At 36.7% G+C, this 13,598-nt stretch overlaps 3 protein-coding genes across 3 annotated transcripts; 1 reads left to right on the forward strand and 2 right to left on the reverse strand.

The window, feature by feature from the left end:
- Positions 1-853: 853 nt before the first annotated feature.
- Positions 854-2,625, forward strand: LOC125211834 (uncharacterized). The gene is made up of 3 exons (XM_048111771.2): positions 854-1,194; positions 1,279-1,333; positions 1,473-2,625. Exons 1-3 carry the CDS (start codon positions 971-973, stop codon positions 2,454-2,456), a joined length of 1,263 nt encoding a protein of 420 aa, XP_047967728.2. The 5' UTR covers positions 854-970; the 3' UTR covers positions 2,457-2,625.
- Positions 2,626-3,168: 543 nt separating this feature from the next.
- Positions 3,169-4,893, reverse strand: LOC125210850 (exopolygalacturonase-like). Its single transcript, XM_048110454.2, has 5 exons — positions 4,670-4,893; positions 4,296-4,595; positions 3,934-4,223; positions 3,636-3,855; positions 3,169-3,571 (listed from the first exon to the last, which is right to left on the reverse strand). The coding sequence occupies exons 1-5, from the start codon at positions 4,838-4,840 to the stop codon at positions 3,341-3,343; spliced, it is 1,212 nt and encodes a 403-aa protein (XP_047966411.1). The 5' UTR covers positions 4,841-4,893; the 3' UTR covers positions 3,169-3,340.
- Positions 4,894-9,620: 4,727 nt separating this feature from the next.
- On the reverse strand, positions 9,621-11,841 carry LOC125210761 (exopolygalacturonase-like). The gene is made up of 5 exons (XM_048110341.2): positions 11,674-11,841; positions 11,195-11,497; positions 10,589-10,878; positions 10,286-10,505; positions 9,621-9,958 (listed from the first exon to the last, which is right to left on the reverse strand). The coding sequence occupies exons 1-5, from the start codon at positions 11,821-11,823 to the stop codon at positions 9,716-9,718; spliced, it is 1,206 nt and encodes a 401-aa protein (XP_047966298.1). The 5' UTR covers positions 11,824-11,841; the 3' UTR covers positions 9,621-9,715.
- Positions 11,842-13,598: the final 1,757 nt, after the last annotated feature.

Here is a 13,598-nt window from a genome sequence, read left to right on the forward strand (position 1 = left end):
ACTATAGCTTTTTTATTTTTAAATATTTCTTTCTATTTTGGATTCATTTATATTTCTTATATTCATATTAAATAGATTTATAATATTAATAAAATTGATTTCATGCTTAAATATATTAATTTTATAGTTTTCTCACATTAGTGATTTCTCTTGATTTTTTTTCACAAGTAATTTTGTAGGAATCATTTTAAATTGTAATCATAAGAAATGATTTTTATAATTTTAAAATAGAAAATAATTCTTTGATTCTATAAAAATTTTAAAATATTATATGCTAATATGTTTAATTTGATATCCTTTATTATAAAAAATCTGGAATAGAGAATAACTCTTTGATCTAGTAATTAATATGTAAATATATCATATTACTAGTAAAATTGGTGTTATGCTCTAAAAATCTATTCATCAATTAATTTTTTCTCATCATTCGTTTCTAACGTGCGGCTTTTTATAATGATCACGTCTGAGTTATTTTCGTGTCGTTAGCACTGAACGCACTCAACAAATTTTAATTGTAGTTTGGGCCCCCCACCGTTGAAAGTCTGGCTCCGCCACTGAATACGACTAATTCTCCACTTTATTCATCTGTCATCCATTGTCAGCAACGATCGTCGCAACACTTATGACTAACGACCACCTTCTATTTTCCTGATCCCATGAATTTTAATTTCTTGTATATCATACAAATGTGAGCCTCATAATTTATTCGGTGAATTTTCCAAATCGGAAGTCGCCAAAATTTAATCAAATTTATGAGTTTTACGTCAATTTGACCAATAAGTAACAAAAAATGAAAAAAAAGAACAAAAATGCGACGTCCGCTTCAACTCCGAAAGCGTATATTATGAATCAATGAAAAAACTAGGCATTAATTACAACAACAAAAAAGGAGGCACACATACTCTCTCACACACACACAACTAATGCTGATTGTTGGCTTGATCACAAAGAAAGGAACATCATATTGAACATGGCGGAAACCGAGAAATCTCGAGATGATCAACGAGGGAGCCACAAATTGGACATAAAACTCGGCGGCGGCGCTGTTGGAGTTGTTGTTCTGTTAGGCGGCGCGTTGGCTACCGCAGCCTTTGTGTTCGGCCAAAAGAGATGGAGCTCCGGCAAGGATAACCGCCGCCGGAATTCATCACCTGAGATTGACGAGAAGAGAGAGAAAGAGCATGAACGCATAAGGTTTGTGTGATTGCGTTCATTTTTATTATGATTTCGAAGAGTTTTTGGTGGATTTTTGTGTAAATCGGAGATGAATTTTTGCAGGAAAGGGGGAATAGAAGATGTTCAGTTGGAAAAGGTTTCTGCTCACAGCTTGAAAGTAAGTAACTCTGTTTTTCTCTGTGTTATTTTAATTTGGTTATGCAACAAACAAGTTTGTGAAGAATACATATGATTTAATTTTGAATTGAATTTGATCAATTAAGATACTGGAAATTTCAAGTTACGAATTTCTTCAGGATGTAGAGGCAGATGCAATTTCTGATGATGGCTTCGTAATCGTCAAGCCTTCATCAGAAATTCCTCTGTTGAAGAAAGGGGAATTGGACAAAGTTGTTTCGGATGATCTCTCAAAAGATGAGCAAATCTACATTGAAGATGATAGTGCAGAGGGAGAAAGTGATGGCGATGGTGAAATTACTGAGGCATCTGAGAGAGAAGAAGATAATGGTGTTGAAGGAGATGAAATTGATGATATGCATTTAGAAATGGAAGTGAGTGAAAAAGAATTTGTTGTGTTTTGCAGTGCTAAAGGAGAAATTAATGAGGAGAAATCTGTACTTCATCCATCACCAGTGAACATTCTCAACGTCGATAAGGAAGAGCCGATTTCAACAGAAGAGGTGGAGGAAACCACGATAAATGGTGAGCTGAATGAGAATGGGGATATGTTGCAGCAACCCGATTCTCAGACAGACGAGGATGATGCAAAGAGGGCGAATGAAGAGGAAGTCGAAGATCATTTGACTGATAACGGAGATGGTGAAGCTACAATGAGTAAAGTTGCAAATGGGGAAGTTGATAGGGAAGATGGTGTGGTTATGGATTATGGTGTTGATAGAAGAGGTGATTCTTCGAAGTGGGAGGCGCTATGGCAAGCAGAATGGCCAAAGAGGTCGGCTGTGGTGTCTCAGAGAGTCAAGCTCGTGAGCTACGAAGTGGGAGGGAAAGTTCGGGAAGATTCTGAGGCAGTGATCGGTAAGTACACGATGGAGATGGGGATGGTGAAGGAGGATCAAGCGAGTTCGACTAGGGTGAAAATGATGGTCTGGGCGCTGTCTTTGCTATCTTCGCTCTGGTGCTCCTGGTTCTTCAATCTGTCTTTTGCTAAGCTCTGCCTCGTCGTGTTCCTCACCGCATTCCTGCTGGAAATCTACGGCTATTCGCTGATTAATCGCCAGAAGGCTGCAAAAGGGGAAACTGAGAAATTGGGTAATATGTGATGATATTTAGTATAGCAGATGTTAGAGGTGTCCTAAGATTGGAGGTGTTTGTCACTGAAATAATGTATTGGCAATTTGGCATGCTGTAATAATTCTCTTTGAATCTTGGCATGAAAAACACAGTACACACAGTGTGATAGTATATGGTTGTAAGGTTGTTTGGTTTTGAGTCCTTTGACTAAGATGTGATTAGATCACAAATACAAAAAATCTAATATTCTAACAAGTAACAAAGCCTAAAATGTATGAAGAGAATAAACCACAACTACCCCAACACTAAATGCTGCTACATCACACTTCAACAAAATAAACATACAACACAAAAATACGAACATTCTCAAATTTGCCAAAAAATCGAAGACCAGAACTCCAAATTTCATTTCTTTAAGTTGGGAAATGTAAATTTAATCAATACTTTAACTAGATATTCCAATAGTGAAATAGTTTTTGCCCAAATTTATGAAGAGAAAAGACCAATCGAGTTAATATAATAGTGATGTTAAGCCCAAATTTACTAATATCACAACTATAGTTTGCATCTTCATTGTTAATAACTTAATATAATGAGCCCAAGATAAAATTTGCATGCCAGATAAAATTGACGTATTTCACCAAATTAAAGCTGATTAAAAAATCAATAACAACCCATTAAATAAACATACACTATGCAATCGATCACAAGAAACTGCAGTTTATCATACTTCCCTCATCATAAAAAAAAACAGTACTACTGTATTAGAAATATGTGGGCACATGTTTAACAAAATGAAGTGCCGTTGCTGTTTTATTCATAGGAATTGCACAGTACGTAGACGCAATTTCTGGACGATACAATTCGCGAATATGCAAATAAACAAATAAAAGTATAATGAGAAAAAGTAAGGCTAGCATTTGGGAAGAGGAGGGTTGAGGACGCCGGAACCTTTGATTCCGACGGCGGCCTCACACGCAGACGAGACGGTCTTGGCTTCCCCCGTGGGTTTCAAGTCTATGTCGGCCAATTCGATGTTTGAGCATGGCACCTTTTTGCTGCAGTTGAGCAACACCGGAATCTCGGAGACCGTGGTGCCCTTGATTCTTCGGAAGTGGACGTCGGTAATCTTTACGCTTGATTGCTACACCAAAAAATATTAGTGATTTTGTGAGTTTTGAAAAATATATGGATATGTACATGTATACCTCGGGTTGAGTCTTGGAGAAGTAATGTTGATCGATGATGATGGGGTTCTTGACGTTATTCATAGTCAAATCTTCGAAGACGATCTTGTCGGCGGTCAGCACCGGCGACTTGTGGTAGCTCTTGATCCTGGCCCCGTTGGTTGTGCCCGTCAGAGTGCAGCTCGAGAAGGTGATGTTCCCGACGCTCAATTCGTCGGGGCGTTTCCCCAAACTCCCCACTCTGCCCGGGGAGTATTTTCATTAATAACTATTCCTCCAAATATAATACTAACACGATACTAATATAACAGGTGCTCACGCGAGTCCGTGTCCAGGCCCGCATTTGAGATTTTTGACTAGGATGTTTTTGCTGCCGGTACCGATGGAGATGCAGTCGTCTCCGGTTGCAATGACGGAGTCGGTGATCTCGACGTTGGTGGCGTTGCTGAGATGGATTCCGTCCGTGTTGGGGCTGTCTTCGGGGGCGGTGATACTCATTTTTGAGACCTTGATGTTGGAGCTGTCGATCAACTTGCTATGGAAGCCCATTGCGTCCACCAATTTGAGGTTGCTAATGTCTCCATTTATTGAGGATTGGAAGGTGAAGCTCTGTCATAATTCAAAAATAAATATAGCATATAGGGAATATTGCAATTAAAATAACAATGTGGATATACTTACGACAGGCATTTTGTTGTTTTCTCCGGCATATTTCCATACGTTGGCCCCTTGGCCATTGAGGGTGCCTCCGCCGCCGACCTTGACGTTTTCAAGATACTCGAGCAATATCCACATCCTATTGGTGTAGGTGCTCGGGTCGGGATTGGCCAAGATGGTGCCTTGAATGTCGATTATCAGTGGCGGTGGCGCCTTGCACTTGCCCCTTAGGATAACCTCCCCCATCATGAATTTCCCTGGTGGGACCACAATCTTCGCCGGTGTCTTGCCTTCGCATCCTGCCCTAAATGCCTGAATAAATGACTGCATGCCACACCACATTTCATTCAATCACTACTCTTTTTTTAAATAATTATACTAGTACTATGATTTCAAACCATTGCGTCGTCCGTTTTCCCATCCCCCTTGGCGCCGTATTTGGTGATGTCGTACACCGTCTCACCCAGGAGCCGGCGTTGTTCACCCGCAACCGCGATGGCATTCATAATAATCAAACTACTTATGCCTAAGGCCAAAGAGGCCATCATATCAGAAGAACGTCTAGCCATATATATTATTCACCAATATTATTCACTTTATTTCTTATCCACTTTATTTTACTACTGTTTCTCATTTCTCTTGTGTTGCCCACGCATTATATTATATATGCTATCGTCTGCGAAAAATTCTCACTTTTTAATCCTATTTTTGGCAAATAAAAAAATTATGTTCAAATCGATAATTTCTCCCAGCTGTTCATTAATTTGGCAAAATTTCAGCCAGACAGAATATATAAAAATTTGTGAGGTGATGTAGAAATAAGTGGATCTTGAATTATTCATAGCAAATTGTTACGAACATGACTAGATTTAATTAAGCAAATTAAAAGGATTATAAATGTGCTTCTAATAGGAAAAGAAACTAGATTCAATAAGATTAAATTATCAGAATCAAGTATTTAATTAACTCAACTTGTGTAATCACAGTATACATAGTGAGAAAACACTTGGTTAATTTTGCATTAATTTATGTTTTTTAGTACTGTATAATTAAGTAGGACTTCAGGAACACTCTATTTATATTCACGTTCAGTTTATCATAGTACTTCATTTTTCGGGGCATTTAACCTCAACATTTTATCAATGACAAAAACCAAAATTCAAACTCATTCATACGTACGTATTATATGTTATGAGTTAGCTTGAGTTACGCGAACATTACACAATATATAGAAATTTAATTAACTATTAATCAACATAATGTGTGACACAAAAATTTGTTTCGCTAATCGCTAGGAACTATATATTCTAAAACCAGAGTTTGGAATTTTGTACAATGATTCACACAAAATAAAGTAAATTCAATGATATTATACATATAAATAAAAAAACGAATAACATATATGGTAGGGGGCTTAATAAAGCCATTGATTGTGTCAAACTTTATCGTATTCATTTTTTGTCGGCTTGATGTAATACAAATTACAAACAGTTCAGATTGAGTTAGGGTTCTGAGTTCGATTCAGGTTGGATTCGTATAACCTGTTAATAATTAACATCATTATTCTAATTAATTTTTATTAGAATTAGAAATTAGAGTTTCATATCCCCACTTTACGTATGTTGCCACCATTCCATTATCTGTCTTCACCGCCACCGCCACGACTATCACTACCTCGTCGTCGTCGGTTCATATCTCATTCACAACACGCACGAATCATTTCACGTAGTTATCATGAAGTTGTCATGTTGAGTTTGTGCCATTGTCGTGTTGTACGTCGGGTTCATGCCCTTATATATTGAATTGTTATCGTGTCGTGCCAACAAAATAAAATCATGTCGTCAACGTGTTTATGTCATGTGCGAGTCGTGTTTGAATTTGTCATCCCTGACTAACCATTTAGGCATAACTAACGTCCAATTACTACACATATTACAACTTAAGAAAATATGATTAATTATATCGGCATCAAAATTTTGTCATCCCTTGCAACGGCGCCAAAAACTTGACTCAACTTATTTTTAACACAAGTATACCCGCAAGTGTACGGGGCTAATGTAGCAAATAGTAAGCAAAGAGTATCGTATCCACAGAGACAATGAGTGTCAAACTAATTACCACGAACCAACCTCAACTACTATCTAGATGAATCGGAATTTTGGTTTTTCTAAATCTATTTAAAAGCAAAGTAAAAACAATTAAAAACAACTAGAGAACTAAAAGCAAATAAGAAAATGGATGTAGATCAAGGATGAGAAGGTAGAATCCTACAGGATCAATAACAACTATCCTATGCTCAACTAACTTCCTAACTATGCCAACAAAGGGTCTCAAGGGTTATTAAGCTATCACTAAGGTAAAACTATATCTTTTCTCAAAGCATATAATTTGTAGATTGCTACCTAGAACCGAAGTCTCCTTCCTAGAACTAAGGCAACAACTCCTAATAGCTCCTAAGATACTTAGCTTCATTCAAAGGCTCAAATCTCTCGATTATATTGGCAAAGACGTCAATTTCTTCTCCTTCAAATTAAACTACTCACTTCTCAGTTCTTGTAGTAAAATCCACATGCATTTATAAGGTGATCAATCAAATAAATGTATAAGCACATAAGAAATCAAAATAACCACATGAGCCAAGGCATAGAAAAAGGAAATCAATTAAACATAAGAATCGTTGTATCTCCCCCGTAGAACTCTACGAAGGGTTTAGCTACTCATGTTCAACACAAAAGTCAAAGAGGTATTCAAAGAAATAATCAAAAACATTGTTTGAACAAGAATAAAACTAAAAGTAGAAACTCCTAGAATGGATTGGGCGGATTGGAGGTCTCGTCTTCAATCTTGCGATGAATACTCGTCCTCTGCTCGTTCTTCTCTTCTTCCTAGGTGAAAAAGTAGTATTTTTGGGGTTGAAGGCGTGTAGAATGTTGTAGGAGGCGTCCCACGCACATTAGGTTAAATAGGGCTCGAAATTTCCTTGTTTGGAACTGTCGGCCGAACCTGGCGGGTCGCCAGGTTCGTTGTACGGTGAAGCTGGCGAGTCGCCAGCTGCTCTCGGCAATTCTGGGCGAAGGACCTGGCGAGTCGCCAGGTTGGTACTGATGCGAAGCTGGCGGTTCGCCAGCCTCGTGCTGCAATTTCATCCTTTTTCCACCTTTCGCCATTTAAGCTCATTTTCGACCCTTTTTCTACACATTCTTCACAAAATGGTCAAAATACTAATAACATAGAGAAGTAGCTATAAACCATGTCTCAAAATACACAATATACGATCAAATTCAAGTGAAACTATCCTCTAAAACCATGTAAAATCCAAGTGAATCACGTGTTCGAATTTGTCATCCTTGACTAACCATTTAGGCATAACTAACGTCCAATTACTACACATGTTACAACTTAAGAAAATACGCTTCATTATATCGGTATCAAAATTTTGTTATGAGGCTAAAATCGCCAATATATAGTGTGATTTTCAGTTGATTTATTTTTTGAACGATCGAAATTTTAGGCAACCAAAACTTCACCACACGGTACGAGATTGAAAGGAAAATTGTCTTATTACATAGGCATGAGATTTTCATATTGACAAATGATCACTGTGATTACAAATATAAATGATAAACTAGATCAAATGTAACTATACTATATCTCATGAATCATAATGAATACTATTACTTCTAGTGTAATAAAGATTTTGTAACATTATGATGACAAGTAGTTAAAACTGTGATGAAATTTGACGAACAACGCATGGAATCGAAGATAAAGATACATCAATGTTAACTATGTTAATCGAATCTAATTGGACGAAAATATAGTTAGATCTAGGGGTGTCGAAACGGGTAGCGGGTATTGGGAAACCCTCAACCCGACCCGCTACCCGCCAGGTAACGGGTACCCGCTACCCGACGACAATGGAAAACGGGGCGGGATCGGGTAGTTTGTTTTAAATTTTTGCGGGTATGGGTATACCCGCTACCTGCTCGGGTATACCCATTAAACCCGATAATACCCGTTATTTATAGGGGTTTCAAATATTTTATTTTAGTTAATTAGTTTCAAATCCATATATACTCCCCGATGATATACTTTATTTCCAATTGTTTATCCGCTACCAACTGAAGGATTGCAAGATTGGTGAAAGTGAAACTTTTATTAGTTTAGTGTCTTTATATTAAAGATTTAAAATATATAAACTTTTAGTTGAAGTTATATATATTTAGACTTTTGATGAAAGTGAATTATTTTTTATTTTATATTAGACTTTTGAATGGTGATTTAATTTTAGACATGCTTGATGTTTCTATCATATTTGTTTATTTGAAATTTGGATTTGCATTATATTTCATACATAGTCATATTATATTTAAGAGATTAGAAATCATCATATTTGTGCATAGTTAATAGTTGGAAATTATGCAAATACAACAAAGTAAAAAAAATATAAATCTAAAATCTAGTGTAGCAACTAACAACAATCCCAAAATTCATTCTATAATTTCAAACATGCATGTACAAAAAATTATTGCATTAGATGACTAACATTGATGATAAGGCGAAAACTAAAAGCATAATACCGTTGAATAATATAATACACAATTCAAATTATGTGTGCGGGTTTGGGTACCCGCAACTGCGGGTTTGGGATACCCGATGCGGGTATGGGGTTACCTGTTTAACTATATGGGTCGGGATTGGATAGTATAATATTCAAGTTTTCGGGTACAGGTACCTGCAAAATCGGGTTTGGGTACCCGTGGGTACCCGTTTCGACACCCCTAGTTATGGAATATTGGTTTTTAATTAGCAAATGAACAAAAATTTAAAGGCAGCGTAATAGTGGATTTGAATTGAAAAGAGACATTTGGTCTCAGACATTAATTATCACTCTACGTCTATATGTGCTTTCAATTTAATTAATACTCGCCTCATGTCTTATAATTAATTACTCCATATTTATTAGATGTTCCAATTTATTGATTTGTTAAGTACTACTATTTCTTATCTAATAGGATTCGGTTATGATTTTAATATAACATCCCTTTTTCCTGTACATTATAAAGATACGACTAAATTAATGAACTAGAAAGCACATTTTGTTCACCAAACAATTGATTAAGAAGAGAGGCACGTCTATACGTCTAATGCTTGATAGATTTGTAATTGTATATTTCTTTTCAAGTTTAATGTTTCTAAGTGAAACAATATTAATTATGCTTAATTATATTATTTTAATTTTTATAGTTACTATAAAAAATAGCTATTTTCTTACTTTGTGTCTATTTTTTTTCTTTGCATTAAAACAATCACGAATTAATTAAGATACACACATAGTTAAACACGAGATTAAGTTCAAACAACAAAATTATTGTTTTGATTGAATCACAATGCATACTTATTCAAAGAAATTTCTTGAACTTAAATGCATGTTTAAATATGTTCTAAGGGACAGTACAAGCAGTCGGAGCTGGCGGGATTATGGTGCCGCTGACTTTCAAGTTGGTGGTGCTGACGCACGCCGACGAGCTCTCGGTCAATGGAGGCTCCGGTTTCAAGCTAATGTCGGCCAATTCAATGTTGTCGCATGGATACTTTGAGCTGCAGTTCAATAGAATTGGAACTTTTGAGATGGTCGTGCCCTTTATGTTTATGAAGTGGACGTCAGAGATCTTCACGCTCGATTGCTGGAGAGAAGACGAAGACCAAAAGCACGTCAATGAGCGTTCAATGCAATCGCTTTTCACGTTTTTACTTCAATTCTAAATAGACAATGGATTAGATGAACATTTTAGGAGTTTACATTTATTTATTTATCTTGTGTTCATAAAGTTACTCAATTGGTAAAATAAGAGCGATAGTAGAAAGAAAAAATGGTTGAAGTAGTATTAGTGAAGAATGATCTTACCACGTCAGAGTATAATTTTTTTTTTCTAAAATAGAAAGTTTCTATTTTTAAAGGACAGAGGTAGCATGTGCTTTTATGCATGTGTAATTTGTGTTTAGTAGCGTACCTCCGACTTGGTCTTGGAGTCGTAATGTTGATCGATGAGGATGGGGTTCTTGACTTTATCCATTATGATGTCTTTGTATATGATATGGTCGGCGGTGAGCTCGGGCGAGTTGTGGTAGCTCTTGATCCTCGCGCCGTTTGTGGTCCCCGACAGGCTGCAGTTGAGGAAGGTGATGTTCCCGACGGGCAATTCGTCGGGCCGCTTGCCCAAGCTCCCCACACTAAAGAGATGAATTTAATAAAATGAGTTTTGCATAATGTAACTTGATATTGTATGTTGAATTAAGATGTGGTATGTATGTACGAGAGTCCGTGTCCGGGGCCGCATTGGATTCGCTGGAACAACATGTTCTTGCTACCCGTTCCGATGGAGATGCAGTCGTCCCCGGTCCCAATGACGCAATCGGACATGTCGACGTTCGTGGCGTTGCTAAAGTGCATTCCGTCGGTGTTGGGGCTCTCGTCAGGAGCGGTGATCTTCAAATGGCTCACCTTCAAGTCGATGCTGTCGATCAATTTGGTATGGAATCCCATTGCATCCACGAAATTTAGGTTGTTTATGTCTCCGTTTTTGGATGATTGGAATGTAAAACTCTGCCAATATAACACCATCAATTACTCAATTTTTTATTGTCATAACCTATTGTCCAATTCTATTCACACAATACACTTAATTCTAACCTTTTAAATTACCTCCAACATATCTTAATAAATTAACTGTTTTAAAATTAGTATAAAAAGAAACGGGGTAAATAGTAGGTGGACGGAGAGTATGTGATACTTAAAAAATGCACATAAGACAAATATTTTTCAAAAAGTGTCATGTGTGAAGTATGTACGGTTACTCTACATATGCTTCGCACATGACACTTTTTGGAAAGTAAAAATGAATAGTAATAGTAATACATACGACGGGCATACGGGTCGTATCGTCGGCATACTTCCAAACATTTTGTCCTTGCCCGTGGATGGTGCCTCCACCAGTGACAATCATGCCGTCGACATATTCGATCAAGATCCACATCATGTTGGAATAGGAGCTGGGTTCCGGATTGGCATTGATGGTGCCCTGGATGTCGAGGACAATTGGCTTCGCCGCCTTGCATGGCCCCCTCATGATCACCTCTCCCATCATGAACGATTTCCCGGCCGGGACTAGAATCCTAGCCGCCCCTGCACTATCGCATCCCGCCCTCCATGCCTGAATCAATGCCTAACAAAGATACATGGACTATATTACAATATTGTGTTTTAGTAATTAATTAAAATTACACTATTAAATCAACTTGTAGTACTATGTTTTCTTATACTAATATAGATGCATGCATTTGATTTCAGTGAGATACTGAATTAACACTATTGATTAATATGAAAGGTCAATTTCTCCACCATTGCATCATCTGTTGTGCCATCGCCCTTAGCTCCGTAGTTTGTGATATCGAAAACGGTCTCGCCCTGCAGAATGCGGCCTTTGGGGGCACCATCAATTCCCAGCACAACATGGCTAACCAATAAACAGAGAAAACATGTCTTGATCATATTTGCAATGTTTTTCTTCTTAACTACACTATCTAAGTAAAAGCTAGGGTTTATATTTATATGTGTGCCTGTGTGATTTCTTGAGCCTAAAAATTTCTATTATTGGTATTTTTTTTGTGTGATGGAAAATCAATTTGATTATTAGTTCATTGATTTTTGTGACTAATAGAGCCGTACAAATCCTAAAATTTCTCTCAGCTGTTCATTTGAGATTGCTACTCCTTGTTAAGCTACATACTAATATTAATGTAGAAATAAGTGGATCTTAGATTTCTAATAGTTTTGTTTCTGTGTAATGTACGTTGATAGTTTTAATTAAAATAGTCTTAAAATATTTACTAATTTGAAGTATTTTTTAAAAAATCGGATGCCTTCTCCAAGTATATAATTGTAAGAATATAGAAATTTAAAAAAATCATCTTATGAAATTATAATTTATATTTATGTGTTCTTTTATGTTATTAAAACAAATATCATACCGGTTCAATTAATACATATGAGTAATGAGTTCATATTGTAGTAGGAAAGATATCGCCATTCGTGGATGTTTTGTGTGCCTTTATTTTCTCCATGTTTGATTTAGGGTTAAAATACTAAATTTATTGGATAATAGCTAAGGAAAATTTAATTTAAAAATTACAATTGTTAAGTGTCATTTGGAGGAAATGATCAAAAGGTCTAACAATTTTTTTATATAATTAACAATCATTGTTTTTTTTTTATGAATGCAAAAATGCTCAACACCAAACACAACATACAAATGCACTTATACTGATAGAATAACAAAAAATACTAATCTTATTATCATTGTTAGTTAGCTAGATAAAAAAAATCCATATATATATTTTCTCCTGAAGGTTTCCGACAATTAGCTATGAGTTTTTGCAATTCTTATTTTTGATCAATGCTACGAAACTTAACTTTTATTCCAAACATATTTTATGATCCCAAATTTCATTTCCTTATATTTTTGAATACTTATTCATTATAACTGAATTTAAATTTATTCTTCAATAAAATTCCATGCATGGTATTGTACACTGAAAAATAACACATAACTTATTAGATTAAAGTTATTGAAAAATGATTTATACAATTTGCCAGTATTTCACTTTTACATGTGTAATAGTTTTGTCAGTAATATCAAGCCTAAGAGCATACGCTGCCTCGTTGCGGCCTCGATCTCGTCTCGACGAGACGAGACGGCATCGAGACAGCGTTGCGGCTCCCGTCTCGTCTCGATGAGACGAGATGTCTCGACGTCCGACGCGTCCCGGCGAGGCAAGCCTCGAGCTGGCGAGACACGCGCCCGGCGCCACGTGGCGCGCGCGGGCTGCTGGCGTGACGCCCACTCGCCGACCCGCGAGTGGGCGTCGGATTTATGACGTCATAATTCAATTTTTTTTATAAAAAAATCAGATTTTTTGAAAAAAAAAAAAAGGCAATATGACCTTTGAACGGTCATATTTTAAATTTTTTTTTTTTTTATATTTTTTATATATACTCTTCTCCATTCTCCACTTTACACACAAACACACATCTATTCTTCATCTCTCTTTCTTTCCTCTCCAATCACTTCTATAAAATCATTCCTTTATTTTTTTCTTCTCCCAAATTTAATCAATTATGGATCCATTTGAGCAAATGCGTCGAATAATGGAAGAATCGCTAGAAGAAGATCGACGTAGGGAGGAGGAAGCTGCTGCGCCTCCTAGGCGACGCCGGACATACATCCACCGTAACCGGGAGGAAGCCGCCGCAAGGTTGGAACGTGA

This window comes from Salvia hispanica, chromosome 3, assembly GCF_029641045.1.
Source record: "Salvia hispanica isolate PSC_SH4W2 chromosome 3, Shi_PSC_v1, whole genome shotgun sequence".
In the NCBI taxonomy this organism is placed as follows: Eukaryota; Viridiplantae; Streptophyta; class Magnoliopsida; order Lamiales; family Lamiaceae; genus Salvia; species Salvia hispanica.